Source organism: Ascaphus truei, chromosome 1 (genome assembly GCF_040206685.1).
Source record: "Ascaphus truei isolate aAscTru1 chromosome 1, aAscTru1.hap1, whole genome shotgun sequence".
Classification (NCBI taxonomy): domain Eukaryota; kingdom Metazoa; phylum Chordata; class Amphibia; order Anura; family Ascaphidae; genus Ascaphus; species Ascaphus truei.
The window spans coordinates 63246123-63270945 of record NC_134483.1 but is presented as its reverse complement, the minus strand read 5'-3'; the positions used below and the strand labels follow the sequence as shown (position 1 = coordinate 63270945).

The following is a 24823-nucleotide window of genomic DNA, read 5'->3' as shown; positions in this document are numbered from 1 at the left end:
TGTGCCCTCAACTACATCTAATTAGTTGAAGTCAAAGAATGTAAGACTTTCTAAAATCTCAGGCCCGGACCCATACAAGAATACTGTAAGGATTCTGTTTGGTCCGTAACGGGTTTTACCTTCGGTCCAGGTTTTCTGTCTCTCCTGCCCTTTCTGCTCTCAGTGGCCATTTTTGGTACTAGCAGCCTGCTTTATAATGTTGCAGTTACCATAGGGAGTCGCCGAGCAGAGTTCTGTATGTTTGCAGCTCCTGTCGGTCTTTGCAGTTATGCCTAAGGCTGCGTCCATGGTGATGCCGTGCTGAGGCGCGCGGAGGCTGAGGGAAAGCGGGTGCTTTCTCTGGCCTTAGACCGCGCGCCGTCCGGGGGCGTGTCGGGGGGAGGGCCAGTGACGTCATGGAGCTGGTTCGCCCTCATTGCGGCTGAAGGGGCTCAGTGCCGAGTGTAAGCGCACCTCAGCACGGGTCAGCGCATAAGCGCTAACCATGTCCGAGGCCTTATCCCCATGCTTGTTTTGAATTCCTGTTGCTGACCTCGGACCGTGACCCCGACCTCGCTGCCTTCTGCCTGCCCTGACCTCTGCTTGCCTCCTCAACTTTGCACCTTTGCCACCAGCGCTGACCTCGGCCTGTCCCCTGGACTTTGCAACTCTACCACCAACCCTCACCCCTGCTTCCATACCTACTACATATACTCTTACAGGACTCTGTCCCTGGGTTGTGGCCGGTTGATTTGTATCCCTACCTCAGCCCTGCGGGTCCGCCTCCTGATTTGAGACGAGAACCATCACAGATACTAAGCTTTAGCATGCCTCAGCTCCAAGTCATGTGCATGGGAGTTAAGGCATGTTCAAGCTTAGCAACCTGTTGGAGATCTGAGCCTCAGTGAGATGAATGAATATATTCACGATAATCTATAAGTGGATCAATGTAAAAAAAAAAAGTTTAAATGTCTTACTCTAATGCCATATTATTATACCACCTGCAAGATATTCATATATTTTAGGAAATATAGAGACACAAAAAAAAAGGAAGACAAAGAACTACAGTACTGATGTAGCCAGACTTACTGTCCCCAGCTGCGGGGGGTGCATGATTCTGAATGGGACGCCCACAGTGTTAATCCTTCCAAGCCAGACAGTGTGGAGGAGCTGTGCAGAGGTACACAGCAAACTTTTCTATGGTACAAAGGCAGTCTCCATGCCCCTGGGAAGCTTAGAAGCAGTCTCCATGTCTGTCTAACCCCTTGAAGACGTAGATAACTGAATATGGGTATCTACATCATGAGGGAGAAAAATATAGGACTATATTCCGGTTATCTATGTCATCAAGGGGGTTGGACAGTGTTAAATGTACTGTCCAGCCCAGTTGATGACATAATGACCGAATATACTCCTGTAGTATTCCCCCTAATGACGTAGACACCCATATTTGGTCATCTATATCAGAGGTCCCCAACTCCAGTCATCAAGGACCGCTAACAGTGCAGGATTTAAGGATAGCCTCTCATTAGCACAGGTGGCCCAATCATTTTAACTGAACCACCTGTGCTCTAGCAGGGGTATCCGTAAAACCTGCACTGTTAGTGGTCCTTGAGGACTGGAGTTGGGGACCTCTGATCTATATTATAAAGGGGTTGGACAGACACAGCGACTGCTTCTTACTTTCTGAGCTGTTCTGGGATAGGGCACACTCAGACTGATTCTGTACCGTAGAAGAGTGTACTGTGTACCTCTTAGTAGCATCTCCAGACTATTCAGTTGACTTTGAAGGATTAACACTGCATGGTTGTCATTCAGAAGCAGGGACCACCGCAGCATTAATGCTTTCTGTTTTCGGTACCGTGATCGCACGCAGCCGCTGGACCACGTACAATTGCAGCACCAAAAACAGTAAGTCTAGCTACATCTGTATATCAGGTTAAAAAGAAATAGGCTAAGCAAATAAGATGTGCAAAGGCCCAATCAGAAGAAAAAATAGTACAGTCGGTAAAGAAGCGGGACAAAAGCTTTTTAATGTATGCACAGTGGCGAGAAAGGTTGTGACCCCCAATGATAATTATAGAAATAGTTTTCCATGATTACCTTCTTGAATCAAAACCAGTATTGTCTTTAATATCCAATAGAATTTATATTAACCAATTTCATGTCTTTTGAAACCAAATGATGTACAGAGGCGGCACACTTTATTGGAATACGGCTAGAGCCGCAAGCCGCGAGATTTCCCGGCTTTCATGTTGAATCCCCTCGGCGTGCTGAGCCCTGGTGTCCCGCGATGTGGGGGATGGCGGTGGTGGTCTCCGGGGGACCAGGCGGACTCGGAGAGGGGAGGGGGAGCCCCGATCGAAGGACCGATCCTCCGAGGCTCCGGCGCGCGCACGGGACACCTCGGCGCGCGCCCGGTATCTGTCGCGGCCGAGACCGAGTAAATGTTAGAATAAACTCGGCCGCGACAGTATGAATTAGAAAAACGATGATTAATTAAGAGTCAGGGCATGTGCAAAAGTAAGCGAAACCCTGGTTTTATCAGCTACATTTAAAGGGTGTTTAAATAATTAGGTAGATCTTCAGGTGTGAGTTTGGGAGGCCCCACCATATATGAAGATCAAAAATGCTGTGAGTTTGGTCTTCACCATACAGATGTGTGGAAACACATCATGCCACGATCAAAAGAAATCTCTGATGAACTCAGAAAAGCAGTTATTGATGCTTATCATTCTAAATCTTGTTACAAAGACATTTCTAAGGATTTGGGGCTGCATCAATCCACTGTCAGACAAATAGTCTACAGAGAGACAGTTCAAAATCACAGTTACTCTACCCTGGCGCTGTCATCCTACCAAAATCTCTTCAAGAACAAACTGGCAAATCATCCAGGAAGTCACAAACAACCCCAGAGTAACATCCAAGGATTTGCAGACCACTCTCGCCTTGGCTAATGTGAGTGTTCATGACCCAACTATCAGATAAAGACTGACCAAGAATGGTGTTCATGGAAAGATAACCCGGAGGAAACCACTGCTCTCTAAAAAGAACATTGCTGCCTGTCTGAAGTTCACCAAAGAGCACAAAGATGATCCAGAAGACTACTGGAACAATGTTTTCTGGACAAACGAGTCAAAGGTAGAACTTTTTGGCCCCAATGAGAAATGTTATGTTTGGGAAAATCAAACACTGCATTCAAACAGAAAAACCTCATCTGAACCGTCAAGCATGGTGGTGGGAGTGTGATGGTTTGGGGCTGCTTTGCTGCTTTAGAACATGGATGTCTTGCCCTTATTGACACAATCATGGAAACTGCATTATGTCAGACGATTCTAGAGGACAATGTAAGGCCATCTGTCTGTGGGCTGAAGCAGAAGTGGGTCATGCAACAAGAAAATGATACTAAACATACATGCAGATCTACAAAATAATGGCTGCAGAAGAAGAAATTCTGCATTTTATAATGGCCTAGTCAAAGTCCGGACCTAAACCCTATTGAAATGTTGTGGCAGGATCTGAAGCAAGCTGTCCATGAAAGGAAGCCCTCAAATGTCACTGAATTGAAGCAGTCCTGTAAGGAGGAATGGAACAAAATTCCTCGAAAACCGATGAAAAAGACTGACCAGCAGTTACAACAAATGCTTAGTTGAAGTCATTGCTGCTCAAGGGGGTGACACCGGGTACTGCATCTAAAAGTTCACAAACTTTTTCACACATGGATATTGAATGTTGAATCATGTGTGAATAAATACATGTTGAAAAAGAAAAAGTATCATGTCTTTGTGTGATTTATTTAATCATGTTATCTTTATCTATTATTAGGACTTAAATTAAGATCTAATAACATTTTAGTTTTGAAATATGTGAAAATCCTTAGGAATTCACAAATAATTTATTGTCACTGTAAGAGAAAGGAGAAAAATATAAGGAATACCTTGTAGGAAAAGGCTTTTTTTTTTGTGTGTGGTTTCATTCTTGATTTGTAAATCCATGTGGAATGTCCAAACATGCATTTTTTTGCAAACTTGCTGAATTCCAATAAAGGTTGTGAGTTCTGGCCTGACACTGGTAGCCCCTTCATCACAAGGGTCCTTAGACGTGTTAGTATTTGTCTTATGGAAATATTTTAGGAGGTGTGGGATGTGACTCATTTAAATATACTTTGCATAGCTATAGCATATCTCTATGTGTGTTCCTTTTTCAGCACAGGCATCTCTCCCTAATTTATTTGGAGGGAGGTTTGAGGGGACATCTATACAAATGGAGACACTACTAAATGGAATTGGAACTCCTCATTCTCACAATATGAATTTTGGCTAGTTTTAATCCGCGATTTATGATCATGTCAAACCATGCGGTTTTACAAGTACAAACTCGCAGCTACTCGAATATTGCTCATAGTGTGCAGTACACAGCTCAATACAAGTACATTATAATTAAAGTATTATTTTATCCAATGTATTCTAGTGATCCAGACTGTTCTAGAAATCAAAACAAATAATCTGCAATTCCTGATATGGTAATAAATCAAAATGTTTTTGCAATTCTACAAATTAGCATGTCTTCACAGTGATGTATTTCACATTCCCAATATATTTTTACATGAGGTAACTGAATTGTTGAACAGGCCACAGGTGATAAATAGAAATAGAAAGGTCGGGCTTACAAAGAATTTCCCTGGCAGTGTTCTTGAAACAAGGATTGCTTAGTCAATATAGTATCAGTTACATAGAGGATCATATGATTAGACATTTTAGACATTCGGGGTAATCTTCCATGTTGCAGACTGCCAACGCTTCTCCTGGTGGCCCCAGCAATTAGTTTCATACATTAGTCAAAATACATTATTTAACTGTGAAATAGTATCAGTGCATCCCAATTGTAAAGTATAATTGTATACTGGCAACAGCAAAGTAATTCAATATTAATGTGTTTTACATTTCTTCAAGAAACCACACAATATAAAATGGCTCATGCACATATGTATCTCCCAACCTAGTTATTTGGGGATAAACTAATTAGAAAACATGTAATCGTACATTGAATTTTGCCCCTGGTTGTGCCCTGAAGCGGTATGGTTGTACAGTATGGAGTACTAAACCGTCTCTGGCTAAATAGCTGGTGCCAAATATATAAAACATCATACATATGTTTCTTAAATTTGAGGAGGACACTAAAAGACCTGTATAATAGTATATTTTCCAGTCATCTGCTGTACAGAGTGTACTTGCACAGAGTCGAAAGACAACACTTTTAATTTGCGAGTGTACATAATTAAACAAAGGGCTCACTGAGTCATGAGATGAAGGTATAATGAACCTTGCCATTTAATTCAGTTTATACATTTCAGCCCATTTAAAGTAGCAGTTCACGCTGCTTGAGATATTTATACATACATATGTATGCACAAGGATAGTCGCAGGGCACGCAAATCAAAGTCATTAGGGGAAACAGCAGTGGATGCTGTGCTGCCTGATACCGTTAAGTATTCTAAATATGAAATAAAGGCAGGCACTCCATCATCTCTGTGTGTGAAGTGTGTATGAGGAATGCTTGCCTCAATGGACATAAAATGGCTCCAGCGGCCAATACAAAAGTTGCAACATCATTGGAAGATGATGTTGCGACTTTCTATTGGTAACCTTGGTAACATTAAGACATTAAATATACCAGCAACAACTGGGGGGTAGGGGAGGGTGGTCCTTCCAGCTGAGAGCATTACAGTTGAGCTCCGCATGACCTCCTGGATCTACTTAAATTACAAAAGGTGTTTGGGCCAGGAGGGGGATTGATGCTTTAACAATCAGAAGTCCCGACTAAGATTGTATTGTATTGTATTGTATTGTATTGTATTGTATGTCTTTATTTATATAGCGCCATTAATGTACATAGCGCTTCACAGCAGTAATACATGTGGTAATCGAATAAATAACAGATAATATAAATAACAGATCATTGGAATAAGTTCTTTAGACATAAACATAACATTAAGGAAGAGGAGTCCCTGCCTCGAGGAGCTTACAATCTAATTGGTAGGTAGGGAGAACGTACAGAGACAGTAGGAGGGAGTTCTGTTAAGTGCGTCTGCAGGGGGCCAAGCTTTATGTATGCACGGACTTGCCCAAATTCATTTCAAGTTTTGAGACAGACTGTGTCAGTCCCATTTAGAATATTACTAATTGACTTACATATGTAACCAACAATATAGAAACTGCTGGTGCACTGCAGTGGGACATACACAAAGCACCGGAGAAGTGGAGAGCACACTATTTCAGCAGTGGATGCAATATCCTTGGCTACATCTATATATAGATCTCAAAACTTAGCATATTCAAATTAGCTTATTTCCCAGGTAAGGATTGCGAACCTAGGCGAAAAGTTTGCACCTCTCTACTCCTGACTCTTTCTAGCTGAAATTCCTGAGCCAAATAGAGAGATAACTTACGCAAACAGTTACAACATAAAGAAACATAAGTATGTACAGGCATACCCCGGTTTAAGGACACTCACTTTAAGTACACTCGCGAGTAAGTACATATCGCCCAATAGGCAAACGGCAGCTCAGACATGCGCCTGTCATCACGTCCTGAACAGCAATACCGGCTCGCTACCTGTACCAAAGCTGTGCGCAAGCGGGGAGAGTATAGAGCCTGTTACACATGCGTTTATTACATCAGTTATGCACGTATATGACGATTGCAGTACAGTACATGCATCGATAGGTGGGGAAAGGTAGTGCTTCACTTTAAGTACATTTTCGCTTTACATACATGCTCCGGTCCCATAGCGTATGTTAATGCGGGGTATGCCTGTACTGTACTTGGTAAATCTAGAAAAATAAAAATCCATTTGCAGCCAACGTTTATATCATATTTATTTTATGTGGATTATCTAGCTTTTATCTCTGATATTGCAGAGATGTGTCAATAATTGTTAGCCTAATGAACCTTATAATGAACTTCAAGATGAAATTATAATAAAGACATGTCTGGGATCAGTGGATAAGATTTTATGTAAGGGAAATTATAAAAAGGTAATGGTAACATAAAACACAGTTATTATTTTGTCTATGAAGAGAGACTTAAAATATATTTGGTTTAGATGTGTGGATTCGCTCTTTCTGTATAAACCCTTGTTTTCAAACACTATTTATTGTTGAACCTCTGGTGGGATTAAGCTGGACAAAAATTCAAACTTTGGCCTGTATGCACTAAAGGGTGCTACACTTTAGCATGGCTTAAGATGGGCTAACGCTTAGCATAGTATGGGCTTTTGTGAATAAAGGACATTCAGAGATCATCTCTACAACGCACTGTGTACCTATCACACTCCAGCCATAGGCTTAGTTTACCTACTGTAGCATTTCACACCATTTTGTTATAACATCCTCTTCTATTATGCCATTAATATTTGAATTGGCTCTATTAAGTCCATCTTAGTTAATCAGCAATGCTCGCACCAGCCCTGGAACTCATCTATTGATTGTGTCACAGTATAGATCACAGTAGCAAAATGTCAAGCTTTCATAATGTCATACATTCTTTAATAAACATTCACTCACTCCCCACTCCTACTATGCAACCAAGCACTCAAGGGACCTGATTTGATATGATATGAACCTGCTTCCCAGTGATAGAGAAGAGATCAGCTCCATTCAAATGAATGGGTTAAAAATCTTATCCAGTATATAGAATAAGTTCTTGTGTCATTGCATTTATTAACTCCTTCTCTCACTGCCAGATATCCTATATTCCTAGTAATTCATTAATACACTTATATATTCACATACCAAAGTACAGAGGGTATTAAAACATGCAACAAATGTACACTTCTCCAGGACCAATACAACCGCTAAAACTTTGAACTGCATTTGAGATGCCTCTCAGACTAGCCCTATTGTACTGTAGGTCTCAGTGTTTCCAAGAAGATTGAACACAAAAGAGCAAAAAATCTAGGTAACCTGGTCTTTTTATACAGAAAACTAAATACAACAAAAGTCCAATAGAAAGAAGAAAATCCCATATTTACACACATTTAAAGTAGTATTAGAACATATTTACTTTTGCTTTCAATTCCAAAAATCCGTGCAAAAAGGGATTACTTGGCAAAAGGGGTTTGTTTGTTCTCCAAAACTTTGAATGGTGAGTTTTCCGGCCATATCAAATTAACAATTAATATTTTTATACGCTAAATAAACTCACCGTATGGCATACTTTTAAACTGAAAGCAGTAATTATTTGTAATAATATATTGAACTCATAAGAAAATACCAGAAAGACATAGGCCTACTGTAGATGTACTAACCTGCATTAAATCAGGTCAAATAATGTCAGATGACTTAAAGTGGTAATGGACATTACTTTCCCTGAATTTAAATCTATATCCCCAAAGGTAATAAGTGTAGCCAGGTCCCCCTCTGCATTGCTGCCCCCCCCCCCCTCTGGGTACTCACTGCGGTGGTTAGGGGGTTAGCCGCGCTCGTGGAGAGGTGTGGGAGCGTGAGCTAGCATAGCGCGCCGTTATCGAGGAGTGCAGGTTGCTAGGGAAGCTTGCGGTAGCGTTGCTAGGGCTTCGGCGGGTCCCGGTGCAGGGCGCCGCCATAGCGAATTGCGCACGCATGCGCAATGAAGATTTCAGAGCGGGGAACTGGCAGGGAAGTTCGCTCATGCACAGGACAAGCGCGCGAACGCTAGCCTACCAGGGAAGGCTCTTGGAAGGGACTACAAGTCCCATGAGCCTCGGGAGCGGCCCCATGACGCCAGGGAGGCAATAGGGCTGCAGGAGCTCCCTGCTTGCTGGGAATTGATACTTTTCGTGCGCTGAGCCACGCTAGTCAGTGCTGGACCGGGAGAGCTAGGGGAAGGAGGTGAGTGCAGGGGTCTGTGACCCGCTGCAATAGGCCAGAAAACTCCCTAGGCCCCAGATAGGTCTTGAACTCCCCCAGCTTGTGGTGCATAGGGACTGGCCCTAAGTTAGGGACTATCCCATTAGTGTCAGTGATAGATAGGGACACAGTGGACGCTGCGCTCCCTGAACGGAGGCTTGGGCTCAGGCCTACAACCCAGAGACAGAGACTATCTCCAGGGTGGGATCGCCCCTGGCAGACCCCGTGCGAGGAGACCCGGGATCAGAAAGCATTACCAAGCGACTGATCCTTTGCGAAGTTGTTTGCTGGCCCGAGTGCAGGAGCGCTCGGCAGGTACCTCATAAGTGCACCAACCTATACCATTCTACATTACCTATTCACATAGTGGCAGTGCTGATCAAGGGACAAAGGGGGGTTACAGTAAACTGGTTATATATATATATTCCTGAGTACGTGGTTATTGTATATGTGGGTCCTGTGTAGACAAACTTCTATATCCCTAGAACCCTACACAGGTGGAGACGCTGAAACCGAGAACGATCCAGAGGATTCACCCCAGGCTCTCACTGGCGGAGGCTCAGACCTCCTGTGAGCCTGACAGGTATAACGCATCACACCTGGTAACATATAGGTCCCCCATACATTCATATGTATATGCGATTGGGTGGGGTGGAACACTCGTTACATTTTGGTGGCGCTGCTGAGATCTCAGACCTGGGGTGCCCTGTCCATTTTTTTTGTTCTCTCTTAAAATGTCACCACCATTACCGTACCCGTCGCGCTCAGAAGTGTATGAATGGGACATGGAGCTGGAAGTGCCGCCGCCCCACACGCTTGCGGTGTGCTGCGTCCCGGTAGATACTCCGTCATCGGCTATACGAGCGGCTTTGAGGCAAAACCCTAATCTCCGGGGTGCTGCCACCATAGCCGTGTTAGATCAAAGTTTGGAGGACAAGGAGTATTGCTCCGTGTTAGTGAGTATCGGGCAAGATATAAATGAAGGCCAGGGTCCATCCAGCTTGTGGTTCGAAGGCTCGGCCGGTGCGGGTTGTACGGTGGTGTACCCGGAACGGCCCATAAAACCCGAACCCCTCAGCCCTCGCACGAACTTGGAAGAGATTGCTATGCATACATCGCATTCCCCCCCTGAGAGTTATTGCGAGTCTAATTTGGGTGCACTCATCCATGGCAGTCCCCCGCTAAGTATTGCCCAGCCATCTGCTACCTTGGGAAATGAATTCCGAATGCTAGCTCAGACTATCGCCGAGCTGGGAGCGACCAAAGCCGAGGCGTCGATCCAACAGCAGTATCGCAAACTAAAAATCTTTTCAGGAACTAAGCCGACCCCAGCGGGCGAAGAAGCGTTTGACGTGTGGAAGGAGTACACTTCACAGGTTGTAGAAGAGTGGACGTGCCCTGAGTTGGCAAAACGACAACGCATAATGGAGTGCCTGCGGCCGCCCGCTTCCACCATGATACGGCTGGCTAAAGATCAACATGCGGTTGTCACCGCACAGCAAATGTTAGAGACTCTTGAGCGGGCTTACAGGGCGAACTGAGGACGTAGGACAATTGATGACGCGGTACTTCAATCTTCGTCAGAAACTCGGAGAGGAGCTATCTGATTACCTTCAGCGAATTAGAGCGGTCATATGGGAGATGCGAAAAAGGGACCAGATTAAGACCACCAAGGTGAATGTGTATTGCTGGGATCAATTTCTAAGAGAAGCGCTACCCGACCATTCTATCGTCATCATGATTAAGTGTTCCTGGATGCAAAGTTATCCCCCTTCCTGGGAGGAGCTAATGGATGAGATAAAGAAACATGAAGCCTACTCCCGGTTGCATACTCCCGCAAGGGTTAAGGAGCCTTCCACCAATGAACCTGCTAAGGCCGCTGGGGCCAAGGCCAAGAACACCCCGAGCCAGGATGAGGAGGTTGCAACTACAGGCTCGATCTCCAAAGCTAGACCCGCCCGTAAATCATCTTCTCCGTACAGGGACCGCTCTGAACGAAGATACCTCCTTTGCTATACCTGCGGTAAGAAGGGCCACTTCTCCCGTGACTGCCTAGAAAGGGAGGACCTCACCGAGGACAAAACTCCCGACCGAAGAAACCCAGCCCGATCGATGGTATGCTGAGTACAAACTGCCGGGTCTGATGTGGAGAACCCCCCGGGGGCCCCCGATGCCCCTGCGGACGCCGGTCCCAGGGATAACGCCTGCAACTGGGAAGCTTACAGCCAAGTAGGCCCCGCAGCTATCGTGCGGGTGTTACTAAAAGGGATCTATGCGTCGGCCCTACAGGACACGGGGTCACAAGTGACCATCATATACCGCCAGTTCTATGACCAGCACCTCCGACACTGCCCTCTGGGGCCGGCCGATCATGTGAAAGTACTAGCCCATCTATGGGATTGTAAGGGTTCAAATGGAAATACCCCAGCTGAACACCGGCAAGAGACACCCCATGCATGTAGCGGCCCTGGTATGCCCGGAGCCCCAAGACCAGTGCAAGTACCCGATCATCTTGGGCACCAACGCTGATATAGTACAAGCAGTGATCCGAGTGTACCTTAAAGAGACTAACGAGTTTCCGCTAGCCACCTCTCTCCTAGATCCGGTCCTACGAGAAGAGTGCAAACGGGTATATGCCCTGGAGCGTCACGGGGATCTCTACAACCGTCAACACGGACTGACGACCATATTACCAGGGGGAGTGCAAAGAATGGCCGTCAGGTGTTGTTATCCCGAACGAGATGAGAGCGATCAGCTGTTCTCTCTGGAGAGTACGCCTGAAGAAGGAGAAGTTCAGAGAGGGTATAGGGTACTACCCGAGGTGAGGGAGTGGACGGCAAAGATCCCTCTACGAACCCACGTGTATGTGCAAAATCTCTCCTCCTTCCTGATGGAATTTGATGCCGACCAGAAGTTGGGTTGCATATATCCAGGCAGCCCTGTAGAAAACAAGCCTCAGGTGAAGGCGGCGGCCGTGGATGAGCGGTTAGTCGATCTGGACTTCAACTTCGGTGAGTCGACGCTGCCCACCAAGTGGAAAGAACGGCTGACAACCCAGCTGAATCAACGATGACATGTGTTCTCCATGAGTGAGATGGATGTGGGGTGCAGTCGCAACGCCCAACATACCATTCGACTGAGTGTTGCCACTCCGTTCCGGGAACGCTCTCATCGCATCGCCCCGCGGGATGTGGACGATGTGAGGAACGCCATACAAGACATGGAAACCGCAGGGATTCTGACAGAATCTCGGGGGCCCTACGCGTCATCCATAGTGGTGGTGCGTAAAAAGAACGGATCCGTACGCCTGTGTGTCGACTTTCGAACACTGAACCATCGTACGATACCAGATCAGTACAACCTCCCTCGCATTGAAGAGATCCTGAATGCGCTGAATGGAAGTCAATGGTTCAGCGTGCTCGACCTCCGATCCAGGTACTATCAGGTACCTATGACTGCAGAAGATCAGGAGAAAACAGCTTTTGTCTGCCCACTTGGATTCTACCAATTTACACGGATTCCCCAAGGTATATGTGGGGTACCGGCTACCTTCCAACGACTGATGGAGAAGACTATCGGGGACATGAGCCCTCGGGAGTGTCTTGTGTACCTGAACGACATTATTGTCTTCGGAAGAACTCTGGAAGAGCATGAAGACAGGCTGCTTAAAGTGATCGATCGTCTGGTTAAGGAAGGATTGAAGTTGTCCCTAGACAAGTGAAGGTTTTGTCACACCTCGGTGACCTACGTGGGGCACATCGTGTCTGCTCAAGGGATCGCCACCGACCCTGCCAAAGTAGAAGCGGTAGTGAACTGGCCGCGTCCCGAAAATGTCACCGAACTACGATCCTTCTTCGGGTTCTGTGGGTATTACCATCAATTCGTGGAAGGGTACTCTAGTAGAGCTAAACCCCTGAACAATCTGTTGAAGATATACCCCTCAGAGACCGGAAGGAAGGCTGTATCGGCACGCCAACCGTTTGGTGATAAATGGACGTCTGAGTGTGAGCAGGCCTTCCTGAAATTGAAGAAATGTCTGACCGAAGCGCACAGGTGGAGGCGCTGAAACCGAGAACGATCCAGGAGGATTCAGAGGATTCACCCCAGGCTCTCACTGGCGGAGGCTCAGACCTCCTGTGAGCCTGACAGGTATAACGCACCACACCTGGTAACATATAGGTCCCCCGTACATTCATATATATATGCGATTGGGTGGGGTGGAACACTCGTTACATTTTGGTGGCGCTGCTGAGATCTCAGACCTGGGGTGCCCTGTCCATTTTTTTTTGTTCTCTCCTAAAATGTCACCACCATTACCGTACCCGTCGCGCTCAGAAGTATATGAATGGGACATGGAGCTGGAAGTGCCGCCGCCCCACACGCTTGCGGTGTGCCGCGTCCCGGTAGATACTCTGCCATCGGCTATACGAGCGGCTTTGAGGCAAAACCCTAATCTCCGGGGTGCTGCCACCATAGCCGTGTTAGATCAACGTTTGGAGGACAAGGAGTATTGCTCCGTGTTAGTGAGTATCGGGCAAGATATAAATGAAGGCCAGGGTCCGTCCAGCTTGTGGTTCGAAGGCTCGGCTGGTGCAGGTTGTACGGTGGTGTACCCGGAACGGCCCATAAAACCCGAACCCCTCAGCCCTCGCACGAACTTAGAAGAGATTGCTATGCATACATCGCATTCCCCCCCTGAGAGTTATTGCGAGTCTAATTTGTGTCCACTCATCGATGGCAGTCCCCCGCTAAGTATTGCCCAGCCATCTGCTACCTTGGGAAATGAATTCCGAATGCTAGCTCAGACTATCGCCGAGCTGGGAGCGACCAAAGCCGAGGCGTCGATCCAACAGCAGTATCGCAAACTAAAAATCTTTTCAGGAACTAAGCCGACCCCAGCGGGCGAAGAAGCGTTTGACGTGGGGAAGGAGTACACTTCCCAGGTTGTAGAAGAGTGGACGTGCCCTGAGTTGGCAAAACGACAACGCATAATGGAGTGCTTGCGGCCGCCCGCTTCCACCATGATACGGCTGGCTAAAGATCAACATGCGGGTGTCACCGCACAGCAAATGTTAGAGACTCTTGAGCGGGCTTACAGGCGAACTGAGGACGTAGGACAATTGATGACGCGGTACTTCAATCTTCGTCAGAAACTCGGAGAGGAGCTATCTGATTACCTTCAGCGAATTAGAGCGGTCATATGGGAGATGCGAAAAAGGGACCAGATTAAGACCACCGAGGTGAATGTGTATTGCTCGGATCAATTTCTGAGAGGAGCGCTACCCGACCATTCTATCGTCATCATGATTAAGTGTTCCTGGATGCAAGTTTATCCCCCTTCCTGGGAGGAGCTAATGGATGAGATAAAGAAACATGAAGCCTACTCCCGGTTGCATACTCCCGCAAGGGTTAAGGAGCCTTCCACCAATGAACCTGCTAAGGCCACTGGGGCCAAGGCCAAGAACACCCCGAGCCAGGACGAGGAGGTCGCAACTACGGGCTCGGCCTCCAAAGCTAGACCCGCCTGTAAATCATCTTCTCCGTACAGGGGCCGCTCTGAACGAAGATATCTCCTTTGCTATACCTGCGGTAAGAAGGGCCACTTCTCCCATGACTGCCCAGAAAGGGAGGACCTCACCGAGGACAAAACTCCCGACCGAAGAAACCCAGCCCGGTCGATGGTATGCCGAGTACAAACTGCCAGGTCTGATGTGGAGAACGCCCCGGGGGCCCCCGATGCCCCTGCGGACGCCGGTCCCGGGGATAACGCCTGAAACCGGGAAGCTTACAGCCAAGTAGGCCCCGCAGCTATCGTGCGGGTGTTACTAAAAAGGATCTATGCGTTGGCACTACAGGACACGGGGTCACAAGTGACCATCATATACCGCCAGTTCTATGACCAGCACCTCCGACACTGCCCTCTGGGGCTGGCCGATCATGTGAAAGTACGGGGGTTAAGTAATGAAGACTAGCCCATCTATGGGATTGTAAGGGTTCAAATGGAAATACCACAGCTGAACACCGGCAAGAGACACCCCATGCATGTAGCGGCCCTGGTATGCCCAGAGCCCCAAGACCAGTGCAAGTACCCGATCATCTTGGGCACCAACGCTGATATAGTACAAGCAGTGATCCGAGCGTACCTTAAAGAGACTAACGAGTTTCCGCTAGCCGCCTCTCTCCTAGATCCGGTCCTACGAGAAGAGTGCAAACGGGTATATGCCCTGGAGCGTCACGGGGATCTCTACAACCGTCAACACGGACTGACGACCATATTACCAGGGGGAGTGCAAAGAATGGCCGTCTGGTGTTGTTATCCCGAACGAGATGAGAGCGATCAGCCTGAAGAATGTGAAGTTCAGAGAGGGTATAGGGTACTACCCGAGGTGAGGGACTGGACGGCTAAGATCCCTCTACGAACCCACGTGTATGTGCAGAATCTCTCCTCCTTCCTGATGGAATTTGATGCCGACCAGAAGTTGGGTTGCATATATCCAGCCAGCCCTGTAGAAAACACGCCTCAGGTGAAGGCGGCGGCCGTGGATGAGCGGTTAGTCGATCTGGACTTCAACTTCGGTGAGTCGACGCTGCCCACCAAGTGGAAAGAACGGCTGACAACCCAGCTGAATCAACGATGACATGTGTTCTCCACGAGTGAGATGGATGTGGGGTGTTTTCGCAACGCCCAACATACCATTCGACTGAGTGTTGCCACTCCGTTCCGGGAACGCTCTCGTCGCATCGCCCCGCGGGATGTGGACGATGTGAGGAACGCCATACAACACATGGAAACCGCGGGGATTCTGACAGAATCTCGGGGGCCCTACGCGTCATCCATAGTGGTGGTGTATAAAAAGAACGGATCCGTACGCCTGTGTGTCGACTATCGAACTCTGAACCATCGTACGATACCAGATCAGTACAACCTCCCTCGCATTGAAGAGATCCTGAATGCGCTGAATGGAAGTCAATGGTTCAGCGTGCTCGACCTCCGATCCAGTTACTATCAGGTACCTATGACTGCAGAAGATCAGGAGAAAACAGCTTTTGTCTGCCCACTTGGATTCTACCAATTTACACGGATGCCCCAAGGTATATGTGGGGTACCGGCTACCTTCCAACGACTGATGGAGAAGACTATCGGGGACATGAGCCCTCGGGAGTGTCTTGTGTACCTGGACGACATTATTGTCTTCGGAAGAACTCTGGAAGAGCATGAAGACAGGCTGCTTAAAGTGATTGACCGTCTGGTTAAGGAAGGATTGAAGTTGTCCCTAGACAAGTGAAGGTTTTGTCACACCTTGGTGACCTACGTGGGGCACATCGTGTCTGCTCAAGGGATCGCCACCGACCCTGCCAAAGTAGAAGCGGTAGTGAACTTTCCGCGTCCCGAAAATGTCACCGAACTACGATCCTTCTTGGGGTTCTGTGGGTATTACCGTCAATTCGTGGAAGGGTACTCTAGTAGAGCTAAACCCCTGAACAATCTGTTGAAGATATACCCCTCAGAGACCGGAAGGAAGGCTGTATCGGCACGCCAACCGTTTCGTGATAATTGGACGTCTGAGTGTGAGCAGGCCTTCCTGAAATTGAAGAAATGTCTGACCGAAGCGCCGGTGCTTGCGTATGCTGATCCCGAACAGCCATACGTTCTGCATGTGGATGCCAGTCTCAATGGACTGGGTGCCATCCTGCACCAGAAGCTTCCCGAGGGTCTTCGGCCTGTAGCCTACATCAGCCGCAGCCTGACGCCCAGTGAACAGAGATACCCCGTCCACAAGTTGGAGTTCCTGGCTCTCAAGTGGGCTATCACCGAGAAGCTCCACGATTATCTGTACGGTATTACCTTCGAGGTAAGGACGGATAACAATCCCCTCACATACGTCAATACCTCGGCAAAATTGGATGCCGCCGGACACCGCTGGCTGGCCGCCCTAAGCAACTACAGTTTCTCCATGAAGTATAAGCCGGGATCTTTGAATATAGGGGCTGACGCTCTATCCAGACGACCCGGGTTAAGTGCTACTCTAGATGATGATGAATGGGAGGAACTCCCGGGACCAGGGGTGCGCGCTGTGTGTAGTACTGCCGCCATCCTCAACGATCATGTGGCCTTCTCCGAATTAAGGGTGGCCGATTCCTTGGGATGCCAGTCGCAGGCCGTACCAGCCTCCTACTGTGACCCAAAGGGGATGAACATAACGCACGACAAGGTGCTACGGTGGAAGGATCTGGTAGACTACAAAATGCGAGATCCTGTCGTTAGTATCATTAGGCGAGCCATTGAAAAGAAGAACCCAGCCCTTCTGAAATGCGCGCCCAATGACTTGGTGGCCTTGCTCATGCGGGAAGTGGACAAATTCGAAATAGACAATTGCTTACTCTATCAGGTGGTGCAATACCACAACCACCCGGATAGGCGACAACTAGTCCTCCCTAAGAACTTGCAATACATGGTGTTGAAGTCCCTACATGATGAGCATGGACATCTCGGGATAGAAAAGACCTTTGGGTTGGTCAGAGATCACTTTTTCTGGCCCAAGATGCGAGAGACAGTAGAACGCCACTGTCGCCATTGTACTAGGTGTACACAGCGCAGGACCCTGCCTACCAGAGCAGCCCCCATGGGCCATCTGAAGAGTTCTGGCCCCATGGACCTTGTGTGTATGGACTTTCTGTGCATTGAGCCCGATAGCCGGGGAATATGCAACGTGCTGGTCATCACGGACCATTACACCAGGTATGCCCAGGCCTTCCCCACGAAAGATCAGAAAGCCATCACAGTGGCAAAAATATTATGGGAGAAGTACTTTGTGCACTACAATCTCCCCAACCGCCTTCACTCCGACCAAGGGTGGGACTTTGAGAGCACCTTGATCAGATAACTACTCAAAATGCTGAACATCACCAAGTCACGAACGACCCCGTATCACCCCATTATGAGGCTCAGCAGTGGGCTCGTGGCAGAGTGCAGTCTGTCATTGTGATGTTCACTGAAATGTGTAATCTGATCTAGAGATAGTTAAGATCGTATGTGGTTGTTGCATTTTTATTATATAACGTTGTTGTGCCATTTTCATTATATAACTGCTGTATATAGTTATGCACGTTGTGTCCCAAGCGAGGACGTTGGGGTTTTTACCAGGGGGAGGATGTAGCCATGTCCCCCTCTGCATTGCTGCCCCCCCCCTCTGGGTACTCACTGCGGTGGTTAGGGGGTTAGCCACGCTCGTGGAGAGGTGTGGGAGCGTGAGCTAGCACAGCGCGACGTTATCGAGGAGTGCAGGTTGCCAGGGAAGCTTGCGGTAGCATTGCTAGGGCTTCGGCGGGTCCCGGTGCAGGGCGCCGCCATAGCGAATTGCGCATGCATGCGCAATGAAGATTTCAGAGCGGGGAACTGGCAGGGAAGTTCGCGCATGCGCAGGACAAGCGCGCGAACGCTAGCCTACCAGGGAAGGCTCTTGGAAGGGACTACAAGTCCCATGAGCCTCGGGAGCGGCCCTATGACGCCAGGGAGGCAATAGGGCTGCAGGAGCTCCCTGCTTGCTGGGAATTTATACTTTTCGCGCGCTGAGCCATGCTAGTCAGTGCTGGACCGGGAGAGCTAGGGGAAGGAGTTGAGTGCAGGGGTCTGTGACCCGCTGCAATAGGCCAGAAAACCCCTTAGGCCCCAGATATTTCTTGAACTCCCCCAGCTTGTGGTGCATAGGGACTGGCCCTAAGTTAGGGACTATCCCATTAGTGTCAGTGATAGATAGGGACACAGCGGATGCTGCGCTCCCTGAACGGAGGCTTGGGCTCAGGCCTACAACCCAGAGACAGAGACTATCTCCAGGGTGGGATCGCCCCTGGCGGACCCTGTGCGAGGAGACCCGGGATCAGAAAGTATCACCAAGCGACTGATCCTTTGCGAAGTTATTTGCTGGCCCGAGTGCAGGAGCGCTCGGCAGGTACCTCATAAGTGCACCAACCTATACCATTCTACATTACCTATTCACATAGTGGCAGCGCTGACCACGGGACAAAGGGGGGTAGGCTGTGGACACGGTGTGGGGATACACGGTGGTGGGCGGGTTTACTCCTAGTGGACAACGAACTCAGGGAAAGGCTGGGGAGGGGGAAGGGAAGGAATATACCCTCGCAACTGCTGGAAAAGTAAAATCTGTGGTGCTACAATCAGGGGTGGATATGAACTAGTACTAGTAGAGAAACAGAACCCCAGCGGAGAGCACTCAACAGTGCACAATATACAATGGAAGAGGTAGTGTATGATGTAGTATGTATAGTGAGTAATTTAAAAAAAAAATTATTGGAGTCTTAACTCAATTAAAATAAAACGGACGCTAAGCACTATTGAGTGCTCTCCGCTGGGGTTCTGGTTCTCTACTAGTATTACTCCTAGTGGAGTAAGAGACACTGAGAGGACTGAGTTACATGGTGGAGATAACCCCTAGGGGGGAGTGTTAGTAGTGTACGTTGTAAGAGTGTGTATTGCCTGCATATATATTCTGCATTTCAGTAAACTGGTTATATATATTCCTGAGTACGTGGTTATTGTATATGTGGGTCCTGTGTAGACAAACTTCTATATCCCTAGAACCCTACACAGGTGGAGGCGCTGAAACTGAGAACGATCCAGAGGATTCACCCCAGGCTCTCACTGGCGGAGGCTCAGACCGCCTGTGAGCCTGACAGGTATAACGCACCACAACTGGTAACATATAGGTCCCCCGTACATTCATATATATATGCAATTGGGTGGGGTGGAACACTCGTTACATAAGCAAAAATAATGTCCGTTGTTTAACTCATTATCATATTTTTAACGTCAAGTTAAATTAGCGCTACCTTGCGTTAGCTTCCAATAACATGTCACTTGTAACGCCTGTCTTATCTAAAAGTGTTATTACTCCCACCCAGAGCCTGAAATATGGGGTTGGAGGTCAGAAATGTCTATTTTACTAGAGTACCAAGTGACTTACTGTATATACCTCCCCAAATACACTTTTATGCAATATACAACATATCTGTGCACAAAAAAAAGGAAAACATGAGATACCTGGGATATATGTTAATTTAAGTCATTTAAATGTATGTTGCATAGGCAAATTATCATTTATCCAATGCATCTCTGTGTGTCCCTTTTTGTACACCAGTATCTCTCCATTTATTCTATAGAGTTTAAGGAGGTCTTTCTCCCCCACGAACATTTTATCATACACTATTTCATAGAGTAGCACTGCATATACATTAGGTTATTCCCACTAGTGGATGGGTGTTACAAATATGCAACAACATTTACACAGGAACGAGTGAGGGACTTCACAACTATATAATAACAAAAACCAATGTTCACAATCCTTACCTGGGAAATAAGCTAATTTGAATATGCTAAGTTTTGAGAGCTATATATATAGATGTAGCCAAGGTTATTGCATCCACTGGTGAAATAGTGTGATCTCCGCTTCTCTGGGGCTTTGTGTATGTCCCAAGCAGTGCACTACTCATCAGCAAGCTGGCTCCAAACTTAACAAACCAATGCAATAAGTGAAAGATGCTGTAACACCTGTATTTAGCAGTTTTTACTTCAACAAACACTTAAATAAGTAGTGGATGATAGGAGCAATCGATGCAATATCCTACATGTGGTTTTTTTTTTTTTTTAAGTAAATCAGTTCCGTAGTAGTAGATAATACTTACTATCTTTTTTTATTCAACTCTTAATGCCATTTTTAATGAGTACCGCCTGAATTGCCTCTTTAATGACACATTGTATAACAGGAAATTTAGATATTGTTTATGTATTTCCTGAATGATACACATTAAAGACCAATGTACAGTATCTATATATCTTTCAGTATGTACAATATGATACGGTTAATTTGGATATACTGTATGTTGTTGCACTTTTTTTTTTTATACAATGATTACTATTTAGGATATACACTTGTATGATGGAACCAAGTACAGTATATTTTTTCTTGGCTAGATGGCACTGTTGGGAGGTTGAGGATTGTTACTTTGTTGGGTTTTTTTTTGGCTTTAGGTACGCTCCATAGCTGGCTTGAGACACCATTTGATGATGTTACTGAACACATGGGTGTTGACTTCATACTGTTTGTTGGGTATTTAAGTGAGCCTGTTGACAATCACAACCCTTGATAAAAGACTCAGTATAGGCCGAAACGCTGCCTCTCCAGATGCACTTCTAAATAAATCTATAAAGATGTAATCTACTTATTTTCCAATTGTTTAACGAAGCAAAACGTGTGAAATACAGGTGTTGCAGCTTCTCTTTCACATATTCGGTGTTACAAATAACTTGATGTTAGGTTAAATAGCAAACCGTGGACAAAAAAACTGCATCACATTTATGAAAGAATATTATTTTATTTAATAATACAAAAGGTAAGGTCACTGTACCTGGATAATCCTCAGATACATGCACAGAATAGGCAACACTGTAAAACATAAAGAAAATGGCTCATTATAACAGGTCAGATTTGTATTATTTATTAGCTGTCAGCATGCACATCTTCCAGTACAAATGCATTTACATTTCCATATTAACAACATATGTCCTGACTACATAAAAATAAATGTACTACTGTATAGAATCAGTTGAATAATCTGATGTACTGATGTATCAACAGGAGAGTTATTCATATTAATATTATATTAATTGATATATTGTAAAAAAAGTTTTGATTTCTCATAAGACTTCCTTAGAGAAACTGACATGTTAAGTATCATCTTTGGCTGTACTGTCCGTTTTCCAGTCATACTGTAAATCTCTTCTTCAGATGTCCTGTCAGAAATTACTTGTGCAGATGGTTATGAATAGATTCTACAGTATATGACCACACAATAGTGAATAGAGAGGCAAGATATGGATGCAGTGATGGTACCAACACTTAGCAAAACAAATACATACACGAACGTCACCATAATAATTATGAGCGACATCACCATAATGCAATGTCTATAGTGATAGTTTCTCAAACTTTAAACCTTATTTAATAAACCTTAAAGAGTGTGTTGTGGTCAATAAAAAAAATAAAAAAATAGGACATTTCCTCCTTATTCAATAAAAGGGTGAAGAGTCAACCAGAGCAGCCCAGAAAAAAATGGAGACTTTCTCTACGGCTGCAAATGAGCAGTATCTTCAACATGAAATAGAGCCCTGCACAGTTAACTTGCTGGGAGAGACAAAGAAGCAATGCAGAATATGCGGGTTAATCATTAAACTGGGATAGTGCTGATAGGAGCACTATCACAAAGAAACGGCCCCGTTGAATTCAACGAGCTTTTCCAGGCGACAGTGCCTTGATCTGCTCTGACCCAATTTAATGAATAAACCTGTATGCAGCCAGCGTCCAAAATACTGTATGCATTTAGATCAGGGGGGGGGGGGGGGCAACTCCAGTCATGAAGGGCGACCAACAGGTCAAATTATCAGAACATCCCTGCTTCAGCACAGGTGGCTCAATCAGTGGCTCAGTCACCTGTGATGAAGCAGGGATATCCTGAAAACCTGATCTGTTGGTGGCTCTTGAGGACTGGAGTTGCCCACCCTTGATTTAGATGCACATTAAACTTTTCATTTTCTTTCTGCTTCATAAACAGAGTTTTACATTTTGACTACGTCAGACAGTAAGAATTTGTATGACCTTAGCGCTAATGGAGTTCTTGATACCATGACATTTGAGATGTTGACTTTGATATATCCCATTGTAATGTGTGTTGTGAAACACCTCCCGAACTGGGGCAAAATAGGTCCAAAATTCCTTCATACTGTACATTTGGGTTTAAAATATAACGTAAATCTGTTTCAGAGACATCTTGATCTTTCTTTTCTTGCAATGTATTGTATCAAGGTGCTTTGCAAAGCTGGTGCACAAGCGGCAAAACTGCAGAGACCTGGAGACTGTCAACTAGTAGTTACATGACGCACATACTGTAGAGATGTGTTAAAATCAAGCATTTTTATTTTCTTTTTACTGTCAAAAAAGCTGTCAGGTTGTAAAAAAACTCCCTTGGTTAACATTTTGCATCAAATATAAGAATCTCTTTCTTATATTTGATGCATACATAAGCAACAACTGGTTCAGTACATCAAAACCACGTTTTCTCTATCGATTCTTTACATTGATACATAACTCTTGTTGATCCTAAAGGGTTCAAAATACCTTTGTGGGCCCCTATTAAATATGGTGAGAATCCTGATAATGCAAAGTTAGCAATACATTAACTTCCATCTCAAGTGAATGGATAAGGACAGTACTATTTAAAACCAGACCCTGCAAATGGCGAATTATTGCATTACTAAGGTAATAGGAACTGCATACAAGAGTGCATCATGAAGGTGAAAAACAATGATGAAACTCTCTCAAGTTCTGTCTGCCACTGTTCGTACGTATGTATGTATGTATGTATGTATGTATGTACGTACAGTATGCATGTATGTATGTATGCACGTATGTATGTATGTATGTATGTATGTATGTATGTATGTATGTATGTATGTATGTATGTATAGCTTTATTTGTGTAGCACCTACAGCAGTGACAAATGTGACAAAATATTATGCGACAGAATGGAAATAAGTACAACAGACATAAAAGTAAACATTAGGAAAGGACTCCCTGCCCCAAAGAGCTTAAAGTCTAAGTGGCAAGTAGGGAAAGTTACAGAGACAGTACTGAAATTATTCATTCAAGAGCTGCGTTTTGGGGCGCATGAGCGATGTGATTTGCGGAAGCAACACACCAAGGTAGCTCCGCACTTGACTGGTTGCACAGCATGATCAATAATCTCAGAAACCGCAATAAATCCCCCAATACCCTATTCATCCAAGATGGGAAGCCTCAGACACTCCAAAAATGCCCCCAATAGCTAAAAAAAATGCAACCACAGGCAGAAATAAATGATTTTTTCAAGCAGCGAGAAATATGGCAAGACCTGGGGGAAGATTGCAGCGACTTACACAGTGAGGGATACCACACTACTGAGCCTGCACCCACTCTGTTAAGGTAAGAAGCAATAAAGAGCCTTTTTGTTAACATTAAGGTACAGTACTGTTCCAAGTTGAAATACAGGCATCACCAAGAGAGATAGACAGAGAGGTAACATCTTTGGGGGAAAGGATTAACACTTTAGAGGACAAAACTGACAAGATGGTGGACGCACAGTCAAAGAATTAATGAGAATCTAGAAAATCGCTTACGCAGAAGTAATGTAAGGATAAGAGGCAGGTTGATCAGACAGAACCTTACCTCTACAGACTCTTCAAACACCTCATTCCTAATACTGATCATGAACCATCTTGATAGGGCACATAGAGCTCTGAAAACTGCCTGAGAGAGGGTGATGGACAACATGATATAGTGCGCTTCATATACGTCAAGGTAAAAGAGGACCTGTTAAAGGCTGCAGGGAACTCAAGGGGTATAGAATTTGAAGGCAATGAGCTTGAAATATACCTTGATCTTTCATCGATCACTATGGCACGGAGAAGGGAATTAAAGCCCATAACAGCTCAATTGAGGGCCACAGATATTAAATAAAGCTGGGGGTTCCTATTCCACATAATCGTGTAGCACGGCAGCCAATCAAAAACTGTAAGAAACATCCAGGATTCGGAAGCCCTTCTACAAGACCTGGGCCTAGCCAGAGATGCTCCAAGGGAATCCTCGGATAGTAGATGTCTAGTGTCCACTTCTCCAAAGAAGACTTGGCAACAAGTCAAAAACTTCAGAGCAGAAGAATGACTGAAGTAAGAGGATATGATGGACAACACACCAGGAAAGGTGAAAGGATGGTTATACCTCAAAAATCCCACTTGGCCATAGTACAGTGCTGGAAGGATACCAGCCCTTGCGACAAAGTATGGAAAGACGATGATCACAAACCCTAGGTGTGGAAGAACATCTATGGACTTGAACTGTACAAAGAGAG

At 45.8% G+C, this 24823-nt stretch overlaps 1 protein-coding gene across 1 annotated transcript in view; it reads right to left on the bottom strand.

Moving 5' to 3' along the window:
• Window positions 1-24823, bottom strand: part of PARP8 (poly(ADP-ribose) polymerase family member 8) — a 332674-nt gene that overhangs the window by 193424 nt on the left and 114427 nt on the right. Inside the window, exon 3 of the mRNA XM_075589057.1 lies at window positions 21290-21327. Coding sequence (XP_075445172.1) covers window positions 21290-21327 — 38 coding nt within the window. The remainder of the gene's footprint in view (window positions 1-21289; window positions 21328-24823) is intronic.